Source organism: Stegodyphus dumicola, chromosome 11 (assembly GCF_044657685.1).
Source record: "Stegodyphus dumicola isolate Sdum_Otavi_A_Nest chromosome 11, ASM4465768v1".
Taxonomy (NCBI): domain Eukaryota; kingdom Metazoa; phylum Arthropoda; class Arachnida; order Araneae; family Eresidae; genus Stegodyphus; species Stegodyphus dumicola.
In genome coordinates this window covers 146,329,806-146,351,146 of record NC_140778.1, presented here as the reverse complement: position 1 = coordinate 146,351,146, position 21,341 = coordinate 146,329,806, and the positions used below count along the sequence as shown (strand labels likewise).

At 32.9% G+C, this 21,341-nt stretch overlaps 1 protein-coding gene across 3 annotated transcripts in view; it reads left to right on the top strand.

Annotated features, from left to right (window-relative positions):
* LOC118190579 (protein hu-li tai shao-like) overlaps positions 1–21,341 on the top strand; it is a 152,290-nt gene that overhangs the window by 72,500 nt on the left and 58,449 nt on the right. For all 3 annotated transcript variants that reach the window (XM_085827293.1, XM_085827292.1, XM_085827291.1), the window contains exons 2-5: positions 1,050–1,235; positions 10,062–10,356; positions 17,703–17,933; positions 20,014–20,157. In XM_085827293.1, the coding sequence (XP_085683419.1) occupies positions 1,069–1,235; positions 10,062–10,356; positions 17,703–17,933; positions 20,014–20,157 (837 nt within the window). In that variant the 5' untranslated portion in view covers positions 1,050–1,068. The remainder of the gene's footprint in view (positions 1–1,049; positions 1,236–10,061; positions 10,357–17,702; positions 17,934–20,013; positions 20,158–21,341) is intronic.

The following is a 21,341-nucleotide window of genomic DNA, read 5'->3' as shown; positions in this document are numbered from 1 at the left end:
TATTATGAATAAAAAACTTCAAATTTTATTTTTCATAAATTAGTTATTTTGAATATATATCTATTAAATGTAGCTAGGAATACCATTTATTTAAAAAGGGCAATAGAATAATATATCAACAGCTCATTTATATTAAAAGTATGCTATTTTTTCATACCGTGTTCAACAATCATAAATCAGAAAGATAATGAAGAAAATAGGTATAATTTGATAGGGGCTTTAAGCAGAGCAAACTGAAAAGCATGTCTGTGTATTTAACTATGTTGTTTCTGAATATTTAAAATTGAGTCAAAATAAGTGCAATCAGATATGTACATACAAGACTTAAAAAACTTTTTGTATTTGTGGCCATGAAATTTTAAATAGAAGCAAACTTAAAAAACCTAAAAGTGTTATTTTCATATATTTATGAAAATTATGTGCAAGAATATTTGCATATATCAGAAAGATATGTACATACAAGTATGGGTGAACATCTTGTGGATGTGGGCTGTAAGTAATATTGTTGCTTGCTACCAGTTTATGGAGATCTCTTTCCGTGACAAGGTTAGGTGAACAATATGACTTAGAACTTTATTCCATAACAAATAGCTCTCTCTCTCTTTTTTAAGGTCTCTTTTTTAAGGTACAGCTATAAATTGCCCAAGAATAAAAACAGAGATAAGGCAAAACTTTATTAACATCACGAGGAATATCGCAGATTGCCTAAATTCCTTGCAGAACAAAGTCTAAACAGTAGTCACTTGAATAGAGAGCTGACTAATATAAAATAGACAATGAGTCTCTATTTAACGAGGTTTTCTATCCACATTTCTGGTTCTTGTTGTAATTCCAAATTAAGTTCACTGAAAATTAATAAGTCTACAATATAATATATGAAATAACACATGCAGTCACAGGAGGTACCTACAGATTTAAAATTAAAGTAACAATAAACAAAATGTACCAAATAAGTATAAATTTCATATTGGATTTTGATGCAGTTTTGTTTCTCATTGCTTTCTGAAAAACACTAGAGCTACATCTCTGTTTTTTTCTTCTCCATATAGCAGACGCTGAGAGCTCAGGATGTCTAAAGAAGAAAATGCAAATGAGGTTAAAGACGAACCCCGAAGTCCTGAAATGTTTGACCCTGATGACCCGGAGTGTCAAAGACAGATGTGGAGACCTCCTGATATACAGCAGGATGTGCAAGAAATGGAGAGACGGAAACGAGTCGAAATAATCATGAACAGGTAAGAAAATATTGTAATTATTTAAAAACCATGGATAAATATTTAATAATATAGCTCATCTTATTGTTTATAGGAGCATATTTTCTTTAGAAGAAAAATTTGTTCGAGTATTTTCTTCATTTTGGGAATTTTCATCTGTGATAGCTAGCTGCTTTTAGGGTAATCCATTTGTAATACCTGCTTTTATATTAAAAAGGCAATCTTGTGATTTTTTGCAGACTGCACTGATAAAGAAGGTATGTTGCATCACATCATTTTAAGAAACTGATATGCTGCCCAGATTTTTGGCAAATGTCAAAAAAGAGATATTTTTTGCAAATGCCAAACCAAAACAGAGACCTTTTGCAAAATGTTGCCTTTTTGTGCCAACCAGTGACATTTTGCCCATTCTTTATAAAAATAGAGTTTAGGAAATTCCTTCTAAAGGAAAAATCATTTTTACTGTTCTTTTGAATATCTTAAAAAGCTGTTGTTATTTTTACTTAGTCTTGCTGCAAATAAAGATCAGAAATATGAGAAAAAGTTGTTGCATATTGAATGGAGCCTAAGATATTTTGTTTATCTTCTGTATTATAAAATTGCTTTTGTAATTATTATAGTAAAAGTTTCTGTGATAGCAGTTTGTAATTTTGAACAAGGTTAGTAATTAATGCTATTAACTTTTATACCATTAGTATAATTAAAAAAGTGTGTTTTTCCTAATGTTCAAGAGGTCAATTACAAAATTACTAACTTTACTTTATGTGTGCCTTATATCTGCATCAAAAATGACATTATGTGATTGTAAAGAATTATTGTAAAAGTTTATTGATTGTACAGAAGTCCATAAGTAGATATTTTAAAAATTTGATCCATATGGCAATATTAATAATCATTTTAACATTTTGATACTTTTTTAGTTGTACTATTTTGTATTCAAAAAAGAAATGTAGAAACAAATGCTGGAGATTTAAAATTTTTTTTATTAGTTTCTATTTTATAAGGGTCGTTCAAACAAAAGTGGCACTACATTTGGTTTAGGAAATGGTTTAATGATATTAATATAAGTTAGTATACAAAAGAAAGAGGTAATATAGATGTAACAAACAGGCCAGACAAAGTCACCTTGTATGAGACAAAGTCACCTCTCTTCAAATGGCAAAGTTACAACAATGCCACTTTCATTTTATTATAGTTGTTTATCTGTAGTTATTTAACTGTAAATACTAAATTTAATCAACTTGCAGCAGTAGGCATAATTTTTATTCAAGAAATTTATATTTTAAAAGCTTAGAAATTTTTCAGTGGAAGAATCCTTTGCAGGGTGAAAGCTTTCGTATTGTAAGTTTTCACATGACAAGATTTTGAATGAAAGTATTTGCATTGCAAGTTTTCTCCCCTCTGTTTAAATTCTATTTTGAAGTGAAAAATATGAAATAAAATTTCATTAGTATTGGCTAGCAAAACTATCAAAGCAAAAATCTTAACATTATTTAAAAAAAATTTAATCTGTAATGAAATTCAGATGTCTGAAGCTGTTTTTGGTACTGTAAAGAACGCTCCTGAACTCTACTAGAAAGACCTATGATGCTCTTGACTAGAGAGAACGTCGTTAGCAAACTCCTCACATTACGAGTACTGTAATTCATTTTAACGCCTATTTTAAAGAACTGTGAATGGCAACGACTTAACTGAGGAATACGCATGCATAAAGAGATGAGATTTCTGTGAGACGCCTGAGAGAGAGAGTTTTGGGAAGCTCCGCCAGCGAGCTGAGGTGTGGAGACTTTGTTTGTCGAGTGATGACAAGTACCATCTTCGCTAACGTCTCTGATCGTGTCACCAGCTCGGATATCTACTAAAGTTTTCTAAATGTATTAATGTTGTATCTGTGATATGTTGTGTTATTAAAAAGTGATGCATCACCACTATCAGTGTTGATTCCGTTCCCACTGAAGCATCCACGTTCCCACTGAAGCATCCACGACGTCACAGACTAAAAGAAAATAAGAATTGGAGGTTCCAACCGAGATTTGTGTGACAAGAGACCAGGTATGTGTTCTCCACAATATTCATTTCCAGGCCTGAAGTGTATAATGTAGTTATTTATTACTTATTCGGGAAATCAATTCCCAAAGCAGAAGTAGCACATCAGTGCATAAGAGTTTTAAACACTCACTGTGTTTGGTATATAGTATATCTAACAAGATATTTTCCTTTTGTGGTATATTCGGGAAAAACATTTTCCCATTAACGTGTAGCACATCAGTGCATTTTATAGCACGTCAGTGCATAAAAGTTTTAAAACAATCAAAGTGTTGCATTTATATATCTAACGAGATATTTTTCCTTTGTATGATAATGGCGAAAATCCATTCCCGTAAATAAACAGCACATCAGTGTATTTATGTTTAACGTTTCCTTATAAATTGGTGTGATAGAATCTGAACTGTTTATTTTGTGTATATGTGAAAGCACATCAGTGCAATATTGCAATTTTCATTTCTAAGTCATTAGAAGAAAATTTATGTTAAATTCTTGTGAAAGAAATAAGTTGTTGAATATATTAAAAACTTGTTACTTTGGTTTTCTCATGAAAGCACACCAGTGCTGTATTTTAATATGATGTGTATTTTCTGATAAGTAGAATGTTAAATTCTATCATTTCATTTTTAAAATTAAAGCTTTGAGCAGTAAAGAAATGTTCTAATAGTGTTCTGATTTAAACCTGCGCCTATTGAATTTACCTAGTAATTGCGTTGGCCATATGGATTGCCAACCGAAGTAGCTGTCATGAAAACGATAGTTAATTAAAGGTGTTTATATTTATTGGCGCCACTATGGTTTTTTTTTTTTTTTTCTGTCTGGCTGTACTAAATGAAAAGAATTTGTTATTAATTTTTTATAGGAAGTATTCAGTAAGGTTGTTTATTCATTTTAATGTTTGAATGGAAATAAATCCACAGTGATTAATGCTTTTATTAACCTTTTATTTTCATTTGCCTAATTTTGTAAGAAAGAAGAAAAGTTAGTGTTTTTTATATCTCTGATATATTTTTATGTGTATTACTTGTGAATAACTATTTGAGTTATTTGTTTTGAACAATTACTTTTGCGAAAATGGCATTTTTGGGGAAAGCTAAGAAAAGGGATCTATTCCTTGTCCCTTCAGAACTTGGGGAAATAGCTTTAGAAGATATGAAAGTAATAGATTTAAAACATTTAATAACGAATAGTAAAAATTATGAGGAAGAATTTGTTAAAAATTTGTTAGAAAGTATTATGACTGATAGGATAGAAAAGGAAAACTTAGAGAAGCAGACAAGAGTGAAAGAATTACAGTTAGAACAGGAAGCTAGGGAGAGGGAATTTCAGATACTACAACAAAATAAAGAAATTGAAAAGCAACAGTTAGAACTAGAATGCCTTAAAGCAAAACAGAACACTGAATCTGCTAAACCTAGAGGTGAAACGGTATTTAATCAGAATTTTCAGAAACTTATGCCCAAGTTTAATTTAAAAACTGATGATATCAGTTTATTCTTAGAACTTTTTGAGAGGCAAGCTAAAGTTCTAAAATTGCCCACGGATCAATGGGTGTCATATCTCATTGGTGTCCTTCCGGTTGAGGTAAATAATATAATTGCTAGTTAGCCTGAAGAACAGGCTAGAGATTACCAACATATTAAAGAATTACTACTTAAAAGATTTAAGTTAAGTGCTGAGAAGTTTCGGCAACTTCTTGTTAAGACTCAGAAAAGTCCGGATGCTACGTGGTACGATTTTTATCACGAAATTAAAACATTTTTAGATGGGTGGCTCAAGGGATTAAAAATCGAAACATTTGAGCAACTCAAGGATTTAATGTTGGTAGATCAGATTAAAAGGCGCACGCCTAATGAGTTTAAGGAACATTTTATAGATGAATGGGTCACGATCACTTCACCAAAACAGTTGGTGGGTAAAATAGAGGAATTTGAAGATGCGAAAAAGACGATGGTTGGGAAAACGAAATTGGGGGAAATGAAAACGAAAATATCAGGTAGACAAATGGCTGTTTTTCAGTCCACTGGTAACGTTTTCAAAAATAGAAAAAACCCTCAAGGTACACAATTTAAAAAAGATGATGATGCACGCAATGTTGGGAAAAAGTCAGACTCGAATTTTGATAGGAGAAAAAGACTCCAGTGCTATGAATGTGGATCTTTTGACCATTTACGTCCTCAGTGCCCTAATTTTAAAACCCAAAAGGCAGATTTGTATCAGATAAGCGGGAGATCAGAGAAGAATCTGTTAGATCCCTATACGTTAAATGTAAGAGTAAATGGTTTTGAAGTACCTATTCTAAGAGATACAGGAGCAACGGTAGATATTATTTGTCAGAAATATGTAGACATAGATCGAATGAAGGGAGAACACGTGTGGGTTCGACATTTGTTGGATGATCATATGACTTGTTTACCTGTTGCTGAAGTAGATATTGAATGCGATTTGGGTACAGTAACCACTAAAGCAGCTGTTATAGGAGACCACTTAGACCAAGGACGATATATATTAGGCAACCAGACAGCGGCTCTTCTCAGAGGAATTGAGAAAAATTATTCGTCGTATGTCGGTAATGTTAATGCGGTCGTTACTTGATCTCAAGCACGACAATTTAAGGAAGCGGAAAATTTATGTGAGACGAATCAAAATTCTGAGCAGAATGAGTTAGAATTGGAAGAGGAGGACGATGCTCATGAGAGGTCAGAAAACGGAGAGATATTGCCTCCTGTCGACCTTTGTATCCCCACAAGTCCTGCAATTCAAATTGACTCAAGTACTTTCATTGATGAACAACAAAAAAGTAAAGAACTTGCCCCTTTATTAGAACTAGTAAAAAGCGGAAGTAAAACAAGTTATGGGATTAAAAATGGGGTTTTAGTAAAAAAGAAGGTAAATAAGTTAGGAGGAGAAGAACATTTAATTGTTGTTCCAGAAAACCTCAGAGAGCAAATTAAAGCAATTTGTCATGAAGGAACTTCAGGTCACTTAGGAGTTCTGAAAACAAAAGACCGGTTACTAAGACATTTTTTCTGGCCAATTTGTTATAAAGACATTGAGGAATTCGTTAAAACATGCGACTCCTGTCAACGTGTAGGAAAAACAAATGACAAAAAGAAGGCACCGTTGGTAATAGTACCTGTGATATCGGAAGTCTTTAGTAAGGTTAATGTAGATGCTTGCGGGCCTATGCCTACATCTACTGAAGGTAATAAATATCTTATTACAGTTATGTGCTTAGCATCTAAATATCCTGACGCCGTCCCGGTACCGGATATAACGTCGAAATCTGTTGTAAGTGCACTCTTGCAGGTATTTAGTCGGATGGGTTTTCCAAGGGAGGTTCAAACTGATCAAGGAAAATCTTTCATGAGTCGCTTAACCGTTGAATTTTTGAAGAGGTTTGGTATAAAAATTTCCAGAAGTTCGGTTTACCACCCCCAGAGCAATCCTGTAGAACGGTTCCATAGGTCAATAAAAAGGGTCTTAAAGGTATTATGTATTGAAGCTGCCCCAAATTGATAAGTACAATTACCTGCCGCTCTCTTTGCCCTGCGAACAGTAATGCATGATAGTACAGGATTTAGTCCAGCTGAATTAGTGTACGGGACCAACCTCAGAACACCTGTCGCATTATTGTATGAGAAATGGTTAGATCCTCAGGAAAAAGAAGATACCGTAATAGAATATGTTTTCGAATTAATCAATAGGTTAAAGAAAAGTAGAGAATTAGCTACAGAGAAAATGGAAGAGGTGAGAGACAAAAGGAAGAAATGGTATGACAAAAATGCCATGAAAAGGGAATTCCAGCAAGGAGATTCTGTATTAGTATTAGCAGTGAACCAACCCCATAAACTCGCTCCTCAATGGAAAGGGCCGGGAAAAATAGAGAAAAGATTATCAGAAACAAACTATGTGGTTAGTTTTGAAGGGAATCAGGAAGGGAATAAAGTGTATCACATCAATATGTTAAAACCTTATCATAAGAGACCTGAACTTTTGAATATGGTGCTCCTTGACAACGAGGAGATAATTGAACCCTCGGAATTAGAGGAGGATTTTCCTTATATGTAAACCGACCCCAATGTGTTTGATTTTAATGAAATAATAGCAAAAGATAATCATAAAAAAAGACTTAGTGATGAACAAATCCTGCAGTTGGGAAAGTTGTTGGTAAAGTTTTCTGCTATATTTTCGAATATTCCAGGGAAAACAAATTTAGTCGAACATGATATCGAACTAATCAGTGACAAACGCGTACAGCATAAGCCTTATAGAATGACAAATCGACAGAACGAAATTCTTAAAGTCGAGATTGAAAAAATGTTAAAATACAAGATTATTGAACCAGGACCCTCTGAGTATACTTCACCCATGATCCTTGTTGAAGCACCAGGTAGGGATCCATGGCCGTGTATTGATTACAGAAAGTTAAACGAAATAACGCGTACTGAGTTCTACCCAATCCCCAATATAGAGCAACGTGTTGAAACTGTTACAGCAGCCAAATTTATCACCTTGATAGACTTAACTAAAGGTTATTGGCAAATTCCGCTGACCCCTAGGGCTCAGAAAATCGCTGCATTTGCTACAAATTTTGGCGTATATAGGCCATTGCGAATGCCATTTGGGCTTAAAAATGCTCCTTATTATTTTAGTAAAATGATGAGCGAAATATTGTGCGGATGTGAGAAATATGCGACCCCTTATTTAGATGATATTGCTATTTTTTCTGAAACGTGGGAGGAACATTTACAACATTTACATGAAATTTTAGAAAGAATAAGAAAAGCCAATTTAACTATTAAACCCTCTAAGTGCAAGTTTGCACAAGAAGAAGTGCAATATCTCGGTCACATAGTAGGTCGAGGAAAACGTTCTCCAGCAGAACTAAAAATAGAATCGATTCAAAATTTTCCTGTTCCCACAACTAAAACTGAGATTAGAGCTTTCTTAGGGTTAGCTGGATACTACAGACAATATAACCTATGTTTTCTGCTATAGCCGCACCTTTGACAGATTTGTTAAAAGGGAATAACAAAAAGAGTAAAATTGTTTGGAATGATGAATGTAATGAATCATTCAAATCGTTAAAAGAAAAGCTATCTAGTAGGCCTGTGCTACATGCACCCGATTTTTCTAAACCATTTATACTACAGACAGACGCATCAGATCAAGGATATGGTGTTGTTTTAGCCTAAAAAGATGATAAAGGAGAAGAACATCCCATATTGTATCTCAGTAAAAAATTTACTGATAGTGAGCGGAAGTATTCCACCACTGAAAAAGAGTGTGCCACAATTCTGTATGGAATAAAAAAACTGAAAGGGTATATAGATGGGCAGACTAAATTTTCAATTCAAACGGACCATAATCCCCTAGTATGGCTAAAAGATAATGCAGGTAGAAATGGTCGATTATTACGCTGGGCCTTAGCCTTGCAATCTTATAATTTTACGATACATCATAAAAAGGGAAGTGACAACTTAAATGTAGACTGCTTAAGTAGAAACTCTGTATATGCCAGTTAAATAGACTAGTATCATTTCTTTTAAGTTGTCTTGTTATTTGATTATGTATATTGTATTTTTTTTTTAAAATTCATACTATATAGTAAATTGTTAGCTTTATTCTTACAGAGAAAACTTTTTGTTTTGGTTTTTCATATATTGTATGTGTATTTTTAAATGTGTTTTTTTTTATGATGGCCTGGTTATGAGAGTGGAGAACCTTTGTAACAGTGTGGTTTAGAATTTACTGGTAAAATGTTGAACAATCTCTATTGAAACCAGAAACTGCGAACTGTGAAGGTTTACTTCTCCTGTGTCCGAAGAAAACAAAAACTGGAGGCAAAAGGTGTTTGTTTGTAGCGAACGCCTGCCTGAACTTGTATTCTATCACGTAGGAACTTAAAAAAACGTTTTGTTTCCTCTGTGTCCGAGGAAAACAAAATCTGGAGGCGGAAGGAGTTAGTCTGTAAAGAACGCTCCTGAACTCTACTAGAAAGACCTATGATGCTCTTGACTAGAGAGAGCGTCGTTAGCAAACTCCTCACATTACGAGTACTGTAATTCATTTTAACGCCTATTTTAAAGAACTGTGAATGGCAATGACTTAACTGAGGAATACGCATGCGTAAAGAGATGAGATTTCTGTGAGACGCCTGAGAGAGAGAGTTTTGGGAAGCTCCGCCAGCGAGCTGAGGTGTGGAGACTCTGTTTGTCGAGTGATGACGAGTACCATCTTCGTTAACGTCTCTGATCGTGTCACCAGCTCGGATATCTACTAAAGTTTTCTAAATGTATTAATGTTGTATCTGTGATATGTTGTGTTATTAAAAAGTGATGCATCACCACTATCAGTGTTGATTCCGTTCCCACTGAAGCATCCACGACGTCACAGTACTTATCAGGGTCAGGTTCACAATAACCTAATGATAAAAATTATGCACAGCCTAATTGCTATCCAGTTAGGATCAGTAACAACAACCAGTTTTTCTTCCTGTGAATTTTTTTAAAATATTTTTATTTACTGCATCATTTGCATGAAATGCAAATAAGTGTTAAATTCTTGTTATTGATTCCTCCCATTTTGCCTGGAAAACTGTCATTTTCTATAATATTTGTATATACAAGTTCAGTTAGTGATTTAATGACTGGAATTCAAACTCTTGTCATATCTTCTTGTGATCTTTGATACATTGAATGCAAAAGCATTCTGCATATAAAGTTGCTTTTAAGGAATTAAAATACAGGAAAAGTAAAATGCGCAGAGAGTGTTATCAAATATTTTATTGTTTTTCAGTCAAGTATTTCGTGAAGAACTGGAGCGTATAATTGAGTCTCAAATGAGCGAGGGACATGCACAAGCTAATTTGGCTGCCCTACAACAAGTAACAGAGCTGCTACTGCCACATACTTCTCGCACAAATAGCTCAACTGTTAGGTCTGGTGTCTGTGTTATTCCTATAAATGACATCCGTGGAATTGATGGCCTACGGTATGCAAAAGGAGAAAAAGTACAGCGAGCTAAACTGGCTGCAGTATACAGGTTAATTGATCTATATGGATGGGCAGAGAGCATGTTCAACAATATTACCGTGAGTATGAAAAGTTTTTTAAAATTTTTGTTTTTAATGTAAGTGTTAATTTTTAAAATTAGAGCTGTCCAACTTTAAGATTATTTTACAGGATATACTCATATTAATAACCATCTGTTTCTATTACAGTCAAAAGTCTTTAATCCGGACTCGTCGGGACTTCGGCGATTCCGGATTATCGATTTTTCCGGATTATAGATCAGCAGTTTAAATCTGGTAAGATGGCATGCAGATATTATAAAATTAAAAATATGAAACCGTAATTTATAAAATAATGAGCAATTGTGATCTAAAGGGTATCAAAATTTACAAAAAAAGAAGCTTAATATTTATTTGTTTACTTTATTAAACATTTCTTTCAACGCACGCATGCGTAAAGCATACCTTACGCATAGCCGAAATTAGAAAATTGCAACCAGAAAACTATTTGATTTGTATTCGTGATATTTATAATGACGAGGAATTTGATTTAAATCATATCAAAGACGGAGTACATCGAGATTAAATACTACATTTAGTAAGGAGTTATAAGCCGAATAAAATAAAAACATCTGCCCTGAAGATAACGATAGTGCTGACAGATCAACTTCCAGTTCATTGCGCGCCGCGACGTCCCTCCCCCGCGTAGAGCAGCGTGAAATTGATAAACAGATTTCCGAACGGTTAGATAAACAAAGGATATGGCTTTATCCATTTTTTGTAGCAATTCGTTTTTTGTTTGATGGACATCGAAACATACTTTCGTTTTCTAGATCCTTTGGGAGCTCCAGCATCGGAAATTCTATTTGACATAATCGAAAGTTCAAGCTTACTTTTATAAAATTGCTCTTACAGTCTGCAAAAAATAATAAGTCGGATCCAATTCCAAGATTAAGGAACAACGCAATCATCAACATTAACTGAAATAGATAATTAGAGCTTATACCATCCGTTATACATTAAACGCGCACGCGAAAACTTATTCTGTGCTTGTGCAAACGCATATGCGCAGTCGTAAATGTCATGCGCGCACGCGTAAAATGCCTATGCGCATGCATCAACGCGGCGCATGCGCAGAGAGATTTTAGCTTTGAGGTCCGGATTATAGATCATTCCGGATTATGGGTGTCTGAATTAACGACTTTTGGCTGTAATATGAAACTACAGTAATCTTCTCTAGCAGAATGAGCAGTAGCCAGATGCCACAATGAGTGATACAATTGGACTCTGGTTGATTGTTATAAAAATCTGAATGCATTGAAATTAAAAAACAAAGCAGGGTTTGAGATGTAGATTCCATATTGATTTAGTTGGGCAATCCCAGAGGTACTGTAGGGAGTTTAAAGGTCTGGTTATTTAGATTACAGCGAGCTAAATTGGTAGTAGCTAAATTTATAGTAGCTTTTTCTGTACTTGCTCTTTCTTCTTATTAAGTAGCACAACAGTGACTAAATGGGTAAAACAAATTGATAGTTTGATCCAAGTTCAGACCTTGGCTAATGGGATAAGCTGCTGGGTATTTTCATGGCTTTCCAAATATAATAAAAAATATAAAAATTTGTAATAAATATATATTTGTAAATACAAATAAGTTTTTCTTAGTTTTTTCCACTAGGTTAATCTATAACCCTTCTGCTTTACTTCAGTTGATTAATTAAACAACCCATGAAATTTGCTGGCAATGAGTTCATGCTTATTTCTTTTATTAGTTTATTTTTTTCCTTCTAGCTTCAAATTATATATTTCATCCTCTTTTAAATAAAATTTAAATATATAAATTGGTTTACTTTCATAAAATAATGAAATTTCTTCAAAACTGTAATGAAGATTTAATTTTATTAAGAGACAGTTTTAAACATCTGAATTTTCACTAGTACAAACAAGTGACAGTTTGCAGTAGTCTCAGTCAATAATTTGAGTATCATTGTCTTTGAACCTAATACATTTCCATGAGCATTATAATTTTGTTTTCATATTTCTTGTTTTACCCATGTGTACTCAACGTCTGTCTATCTGTCAATGTGACGTCTAATTAATTGCTTTCTTTTGAAAGGCACCAATCTGATTTGAATTAGTAAAGGATTTCTGATTTTGTTTAAGATTTTATTTGTGCAATCTAATTGAAATGACAAATTACTTATATTTTTTATTTTTGCCTAACATACCTTTCATGAGAAAATTCAGTACATACTTATTTAATGTTGAAAATATGCTGCCAAGGAATTTCTATTTATTTTATAGCAGAAACATATGTTTTATAATAACTAGTATACTACTTATTGTAAAACTATCTAAAAAGGAAATCTATTAAGTTTTTTCATACTGAATATTCAGGGGCATATAGTAGTCAAAATTATTAACAGAGGTATCTGTGTTTTCTTTTTTATTAATACTTTGATGAGGCATTATTGTTTTCATTTAATATATAAAATCATATTCTGGCTAGTGAAATCTGCATAATGATTCAATAAAAACAGCGAATTAAAGAATAAAAAGATAATTGAAGCAGTATTTATCAACCATATGTTTTGTCAAGATTTACTGGTGTGCAAAGCATGATCTGTAATTTATCTTACACATCATAATGCATTATAGATTTCCAATGCGTAGCCATTTGTCAAAAGTGTATTGTTTTTATTTTCTAATTCTATTCTTCTGTTTCACATGTGAACATTGCTTTTTCCTGTAATTCAGAGTTAAATTTTGTTAAGATATAACACAATGTTAGCTATGCTAATTTCCATAGCCTTTCATTGTTCGATAAAAAAGTGGTGGTGGACAGTTTTTATTATTTAAAAAAATTTGTCTTACTTGTCTTAACTAAAAAAAAAATCTCAATAAATCATTGCTGATTCATGGAACTGCTATATAGCAAGATAAATCAGAATATTTAACATCAATCTCTACTGAAAACAGTAAAGACTATGAGAGCAAATAAAATTAATTGCTGACAAACTTGTTCAGTAGCACATGATAGATTGACGTATTTTGCAGAATGAGGTCAGTGGTAAATAACACAGTGAACTACCGGAGGTTTTGAACATTTAGCTTCTTTGTAAGCCTTAAAAATTTGTCCAGTTAATTTTCCCCCGTTTCAGGCTGACTAGCATCCATGTGGTAAAGTCGCTGAACGCTGGTAGTTCAGTCCGAGGTTCGAATCTATGAACGGGCTGGCTGCATGAGCATTTTTATGTTTCCCGATGTGTAACATGTATACAAGCTACTTTCCCTTGGAAAATCCTCCTTGAAGGCACCACTTTCCTTAGGAAGATAGCCCTCGAGGCTTTGCCGTAATTGTGTAAACCTTTCCCCATTCCATACTTTTTTTTATCACCATGAGTTCTGATGCAATCAACTCATTTCTTTATAAATTGTATTATGTTAATGATTTCTTGACTTCCTTGAATATTTTTGCCTGTAATTGTTTCATGCAGTCTAATCGTAAAAGCTAATTCTTTAATCATCTCAAGCTTAGTATTAACCTCTCAGATAAACAGCAGCATTTGGGCTGTATAAATAATGTTTGTTGACTTATCAGTAACCAATGAAAACAACTTGAATTTTTTTGCCTTGTCTTGATGTGATTCTTGATGTGGATCCTAACTTACTTAGCTCTTGTAACAATTTTCTGGCAGAATTATTGACAGTTCGAAACAAATGCAGTTTCTTTGGGCACATGTCTTTGGCTGCCACAAGCAACTGTGATTTAAATAATTCACTATGGGCAAATAGTGTCTGTTTCATTTAATAAATGAGTTTAAATTGAATTAGTAACTGCTGTATTATCATTTCTTAAAGCACAAAGGACATATGAACTGTAAGGTGATATTATATGATGAACCAAACAAACAGGACGTGGGAAATTTCACTCGCTTTCTGTTTGGCATACCGAATTCTAAGACCAAAACACTGTGCTTTTAAAGTACAACATTTGACAGTTATGGGTAATAAATAAACTGAAATGAAGCGAGCATTAGTAACTGTAACAGATAATAAATACCGCATATGCCTGTAAAGGAAAACTGACTAAAGTGATAAAATTTGTTCAATAGTAATGTCAAACGGCAAAATGCTGATGTGTAACCTGATGTGTGATCATTACTCCCAATTTCTCAACTCGAATGTTGGCCTAAATTGTTACTTTTGAATGATACATCGAGGATTTATTCAAAATTTTTTCAAGTAAAAAACAGTATTAAGCCAGGGACCAGATTAAAACATACAGTGAGCCATAGTTTGCCAATCCCTGGTGTAGGTTATCCAAATAATTTCCTCTGAATTTTTATGGTACTTTCTGATTGTCTCCACCCCCCACCCACTAAATATTACCAAGTGATTTCTGACTTCGTTAGCTGATAAAAAATGTTTGTGTGGATATCCTGTGGTTCATATGGCACCTGATAAAAAAATGTTTGTTAAAATATACTATGTTTCATATGTTACCTGATAAAATAATGTTTGTTTGAATATGCTTATGGCTCATATGTCTAGTCATAAGTAATAATACAGTAGAAGTCCAGAAATCTGCAACTCTTGGGACCAGAGGTTGTGCGGATTTTAGGATTTTGCAGATTTCAGACAGAAAAGATAATATTCAGACTAAAAGTGCAAAATAAATAAGGTGTATTAGATACATTTAATTAAATTATTATATGCATTAATACAATAATTAATTATATGACATTAATTATTGTTACATATATAAACTGATTATATTGTTCATTTACATTAGGCCCCTCTATTTTTAAATCAGCATGAATCTGCTTCCCCTTTTCTCTCAGGAGTAGTCCTGAAATAGGTACCCCATCACCCTATCACTCGCTTTCTGTAATAGGAACCACTCGCACAAGACAGCATCGAGGTTTGCTGATTTCGTCTCATGTAAAGATTTCCGGTTTCAGATTCCGGTGTTAGAATCACTGTTGCTGTAAAATTTCAACAGCTTTTCTTTATTGTGTATATCATACACAGTCCGTGTGGCAATTCCATACGATTCTGTTATAAACCGAGCCAATAGCACCTGCCTGCATCTTTAGCAGAATTTCCACTTTTTTCATTACCGTCAATGCAATGTGTTTATGTTTTTCAACGTTGCAAGCAGTAAAATTGCGAGTGCGTTTCTTATCTGTCATTGTATTAAAAAGCACTGAAATTAAAAATATTCTTAATTTATCCACAAAATATGCGGATAAAAACTAACAATCTCTTCACTAAACAATCTCGTGAAATAACAAAGCTCAGAAAGTACAACAAAGTGAGGCATGAACTTGAAAGAAAGAAGAGTTGAGTTAATAGTCTGCTTTTTTACCTCGATGCAGATTGGAGGAAAAAAACTCTTATCATGATGTCAATAATTTGGTATTTCCGTTATGACTCATTATTATTCGGTAATTATGACGTCATTATCCAGTAAGTATTTTTTCTTCAATATTCCGTAGTCCATGTTGCAGTTTCTGGAACCTATGAACTAAATGTTTATATTTTGAGAGGTAGTGCAGATTTCAGGTTGGCTGATTTTTGGTATTTGATTGTAATAAGAAGCATTTTACAGAGGTGGGGGAACTTCATAAGAAGAACAATAGCTGATAGATACTTTTCAGAGAAATGATGATAATGTAAATGCACCTGTGTGATATGCATGTGTGGGTTGGGGTTATTGTTGCATATGAACCTCGAAAATATATTTAAAAAAAATCTGATGTGTACACCATGACTTCCTTGTACTGAATATTAAATTATACACAATTTTGCTGCATTTCATTTAAACATATTGAATTAGCAGTTAATGAATTTTTAATTAAATCTGCTTTGTGGATAGTTAACTCTTTAAAATTCACTATATTTATTTACCGTAGCGACACTTCGGCTCTAGGTTCACGCAGTAGCATTTACATCTCATTCATTTTATAACTCAGAGAGCACAAAAATTATATCATTCGAAGAATTACCACAAGTTCTATTCAAATACTATACTAAATCTAAAACGATGTATAAAAGAAATTAAACAAATAAAAACGAAACGGTTTTCCACAAATGATTCAGCGCCACTTACATAATATGCATGCACTACTAATTAATTCAGTTCTCACTTCGCGGCAAGGCAAAAATACATAAAAATTCAAAATATTATCATTAAAATTTGGAAGATACAGAAAAACATAAAACACCTAGCACAGTTAAAACAGTTATAAAAAAACAATTTTTACAATTCAAATTGCAGTTTCTACGCAAAAGCAAGCTAATAGCTTAAATGATAATTCCAGAATGAATTAAGCATAATTTAATTCGCAATAATTAAAGAAGCCGTTACTTTGCTGCTGCGAAGCTTAGTTTCTCTAGACTGGCAACAAGTACACTATTCTGCTAAGTTTCAAATGTAAACAAACATGGCTTCCATGGTAATCATAAATTAGGGTTAGCCACACTTAATTATTGCATGCAGGTTAACTATAGGCATAAAAATCTTAACCAGAACAACATAATTCAATCATTTTAAAGCAAAAAGTGTACAATTTACAAACATATAAGAATAAAAAAACTGAGCTCATTGAGCTGAGTAATAGAGTGAATATATATATACTTTTGGTACTGCCAATTGCAATCAGAATGGGAGGTGCACATCTACATGTTATAGCAGTCCTGTACACAAAATTTCAACATTCTGAGGCTACTCGTTTTTGAGTTATGCGAGATACGTACGTACGCCGCAAAAAAAATCTCTTCAGAATTCATTTTAAATCAGTTTAAAAAAATTTTTTTTGGAGGGGGGGAGTCTTTTATTCTGCCCTTACGTATAGATGTCACCCAAAAACATCGTTAAATTGCATTCGATAGCGGTCAAAATGGATATTTTCGTTGAAATATGATACCCAAAATTGTTTCTCATTACAATACTTCCTTTTTACTTTGTACGAGAAAGTAACAAGGCAGTTCTATCAAATATTAAAACCAGTGATGGAAATAATCAAAAAGTATCCTTTTTATTCAAAGGAAAAGATTAAATACTTTACCTGTTCCAGTTTTTATGTATATAATTTTCACATAATCTGACTCTTAATAAATTGGTATCTAAATTTGGCTTCATACAATTATTACATACCTAACCTAATGTATAGAAAAAAATCACAAATAGGAAGAATAAATCAGTTTCTGTTCGATAAAAGTAGGCTTCAAGCTTCTGTTTAATTTTTACAAAATATTTTGTAAAAATTAAACAAACAAACAAAAAAAAAAAAAAAAAAAAAAAAAAATCCCTTTAATTAAAATCTTTAAATCATTGTTAATAACTAATGTGAAAATTATTCTTTATTTTTTAAATCTTTGCTAAGTGTTTTTAATTTTCATTTTATTTGCATTATTTATTCTAGGTTCGTGTAAGTCAAGATCAAGAACATTTTCTGTTACATCCGTATGGATTGCAATACCATGAAATCACTGCATCTTCATTATTGAAAGTAGACATGCAAGGCAATGTAATTGACCCTGGCACCACAAACTATACTTTCAGCCGTGCAGCCTTTGCTCTTCATTCAGCTATACATGCAGCTAGGCCTGATTTGAAATGTATTATTCAAGTCCACCATCCTCCCTGTATAGCTGTAAGTATTAATGAACTGTATTTACTTATGTTCTAGTCACTTTATGCAAGTTTATGTACTAAAATCCATAAATTTTTAATATCTGTCCAACTAGTTATTTAGCCATATTTGCATCTAATGCTGATTTGAAGAATTGATTACTTTAATAGGTATTTATCTGTGAGCAGTAAAATGAGTGGAGACAACCATATTGAAATTTCTTTTATTACTGCCACAACCTAGTTCCTATGTAGAGTTCATACTCCTGTAAAAAGTTTACTATAACTACTTCATTATGATATAAAGTCATTTTCTAGTATGACTTTGAGAACCTAATGATGAAGGAGAATAAAATTTCTAGTTTGTTTACTTAATTACAATAAGTTGACTTTAAAACTTTCGCTCTGTTTCCTGTTTTGTCCTGTTTGCCCCTTTCTTCCTGTTTCTCTGAAGGTAATTCATCCACAGTCAATTTTTATTGCTGTTTATGAAACTTTTAGTACTTTCTAGCTAAAGTCATAGTGTTTTAGTAATTCATCCTTGCCACAAAGCAATTCTGTCATCATTTTCTTCAAGCCAAATTCACGGTCACTTGTTACCTTCATTTATCAGTGGGAGTAGTAAACAATGAGCTGCCCAGATGGGATAGTGGTTAGTGACTCTGACTACTGGGGACAAGGCTTGAATCCCAGAGAAGGCATGGATGTCTGTAAATGTATAGCGTCTTTGTGGCATAGGGGCAGACTGTGGTGAGTCAAAGTCTTCTTGTCTGGTTTGATTGTATGGGAGAGGGGTGGGAGATCCTCAGACCACTCACCAGGGTGCTGTTCCTCAAATTTGGTGTGGGAAGTGGTGTCCAGCCTCTTTGAGGCTGTGACAACCACTCTTCCATGAAATATAGACTCGAAAACAATGAGAATATTAAAATCATGATATCAGGTCTCCAAGTGTTACTTTTAGGTTACCTCAAAATGCATTTAAAAATCATTTCTTATTGGATTGTATGTTCATTTCTGGATGTTGTTTGTTATCTGAGAAATATTTTTGGAATATTTATTCTTATACATTTAGAAACAAATAATGGGAAGTTTATCAACTGAGTTTTGGTTTCAAGTGAATGAGCTGGCTGCATGGAGATTTTGCCATGAATTGCATAATATAAACAGTTTTCTCTTAGAAATTCTTCCATGATGGCATCCCTTACCAGATGTAGATAAATAGTGTGTGCTTTGTTCTAATCAGTTTACCAACCAACCAACAGGTCATATTTAAGCCATGTCACATTAATGTCAAGTAGATAATGTAATAAAAGATTAATGTGGGTGTTTATCAATTATTCCTAGTGACTGAGGTGGCTGCATAGGATCTTCATAGTTTTCTTAATATTTAACATGAGTTGGTTTGTTTAGAAAATTTTCCATAGAGGCATTCCTCTTAAACAAAAGCTAATGATTATTGCACAGTCTACCACATTTAATTAGTTATTGATATCTTAGATGGCACCACTATGCTATTTTTGAATTCAAATGTGTAATAAAGTGACAGAAGGAGAAATTATTAAAATAATTACCAATTTTGTCCCATTATCTAAAAATTAAATAACTAAATAAAAGTGGTAAATCACATACTTATAATCATTACTGGCAGAAAATGGTTATTTTCTGTGCCATAAAAAATAATTTAATTGGTCTATTTTATTTTGGAATTATTTTCATCAAAAAGAACAGGCAAACATTAAGAAGCTTTAAATATGAAATCAAACAATAATTTTAATAGTGAAAATAAAATGTGTCCAGAATACATTAAGATATAAAATGATAGGGTATCCAAATTCACGAAGGTTATAAAGTATAAATAATGAACATGAATACATTCTAGGATGTACTGCCACCATTCATCTTAGTAATTTAATCAACCACTGTCCAAATTGGTGACAACTAAATGCTGTAGCAATTATTGGTAACTGAATAGGCTTGGCATGATGCATTAATGTATTAATGTGCATGCATAATATGCATTAATATGCATTAATGTGCATGCATATTTAATTTCTTGCTGCACCCCTGATTTGTCATTTTTAACAATTTCCTTCATTGTATAGGTTTCTGCTACTAAATGTGGACTATTGCCTATTAGTCAAGAAGCAGCAATCCTTGGTGAAATTAGTTATTGTGATTTCCATGGCGTGCCATCAGATCAGACCGACCGGGAGCTAATTGCTCGTAGTTTGGGACCAGTAAATAAGGTATTGTGTTTAAAGACTACCTGGAATGTATTTGATATTTTCCGATTATCTGAACCTCCACTAAAAAGCCATGAAAAAGTGTCAGTTAGGCAATATATGATGTCGCCAAAAAGTATTTCATATGGCAATCCATATGTGCACATAACACATATGTGTTTGATAATACATGGATTTCAAAAAATAAATTTTAATGAAAATCAAGAATTTGCACTCTTTTTATTACATGGAGTGCATTTAAATTTTAACTGCTCTTGGACAATTATCATGCTTGGTGCACTGTGCGTAGGTAATACACGCAAAAGTACCCAAACAAACATTTCTCTCAAAAGTTCCCTCTGTGCAACTTTTTGATGGGGATGCAGATAATCAGAAAGTACCTTTATGTTTTATTTGTTGTAACTTGGGTGGGAATAAGTACTTAAGGGTTTACTTTATTTGTTGTAACGTAGGAGGGAATAAGTACTTAAGGTTTACTTTATTTGTTGTAACTTAGGAGGGAATAAGTAAGAAGAACATGAAGTGTTGTTAGTATAGGGAAGGAAATAGTTCTAAGGACCTCTATACTCAGAAATACTTCCATGTTCACATATCGTGCATAAAATTGTATATTAAAAGAAAATGATTTTAATTTCATATTTCTTAGTTTTATTACACAATTTACTTTTCAGGTTAAAAATCTTGTTTAATGGAATTTTAGTTTTAAACAGATCTTCATAATGCATACCTGCTAACTCTTCAGTTTTACTAAAAGCAATCCTGTTTTACGTCACGTTTCCCGATACTTCACTGAATCTCACAGCTTTTAGTTTTTACTAAAGGAATGGTTTTCTAGTAGTAAATGAAGTTTATTAAATTAATGAAACTTAAATTATGCAGATTCCATTCTACATACCTCCTGATTTCTAGTGTAATTTTTCATATTAAGTTTTATTTGATCTGAAGTGTCTTAATCTATTGTAAATATTTGTAGAACTTTTACGTAGATTCAAGCAATTTTTAATCAGTTTATATTTATTTGTTTTGTATCAGTATATAGTACATTATTAAGTTTATCCACACAACAGTATGCACATTAATTATTCATTTTATTTTTATCATATTTAAAACAGTGTAGCAGTTAGTAGCACTGACTGCCGTGTTAATGGCCCAGGCTTAAATTCCATAGAAGGCATTTATGTTTATAA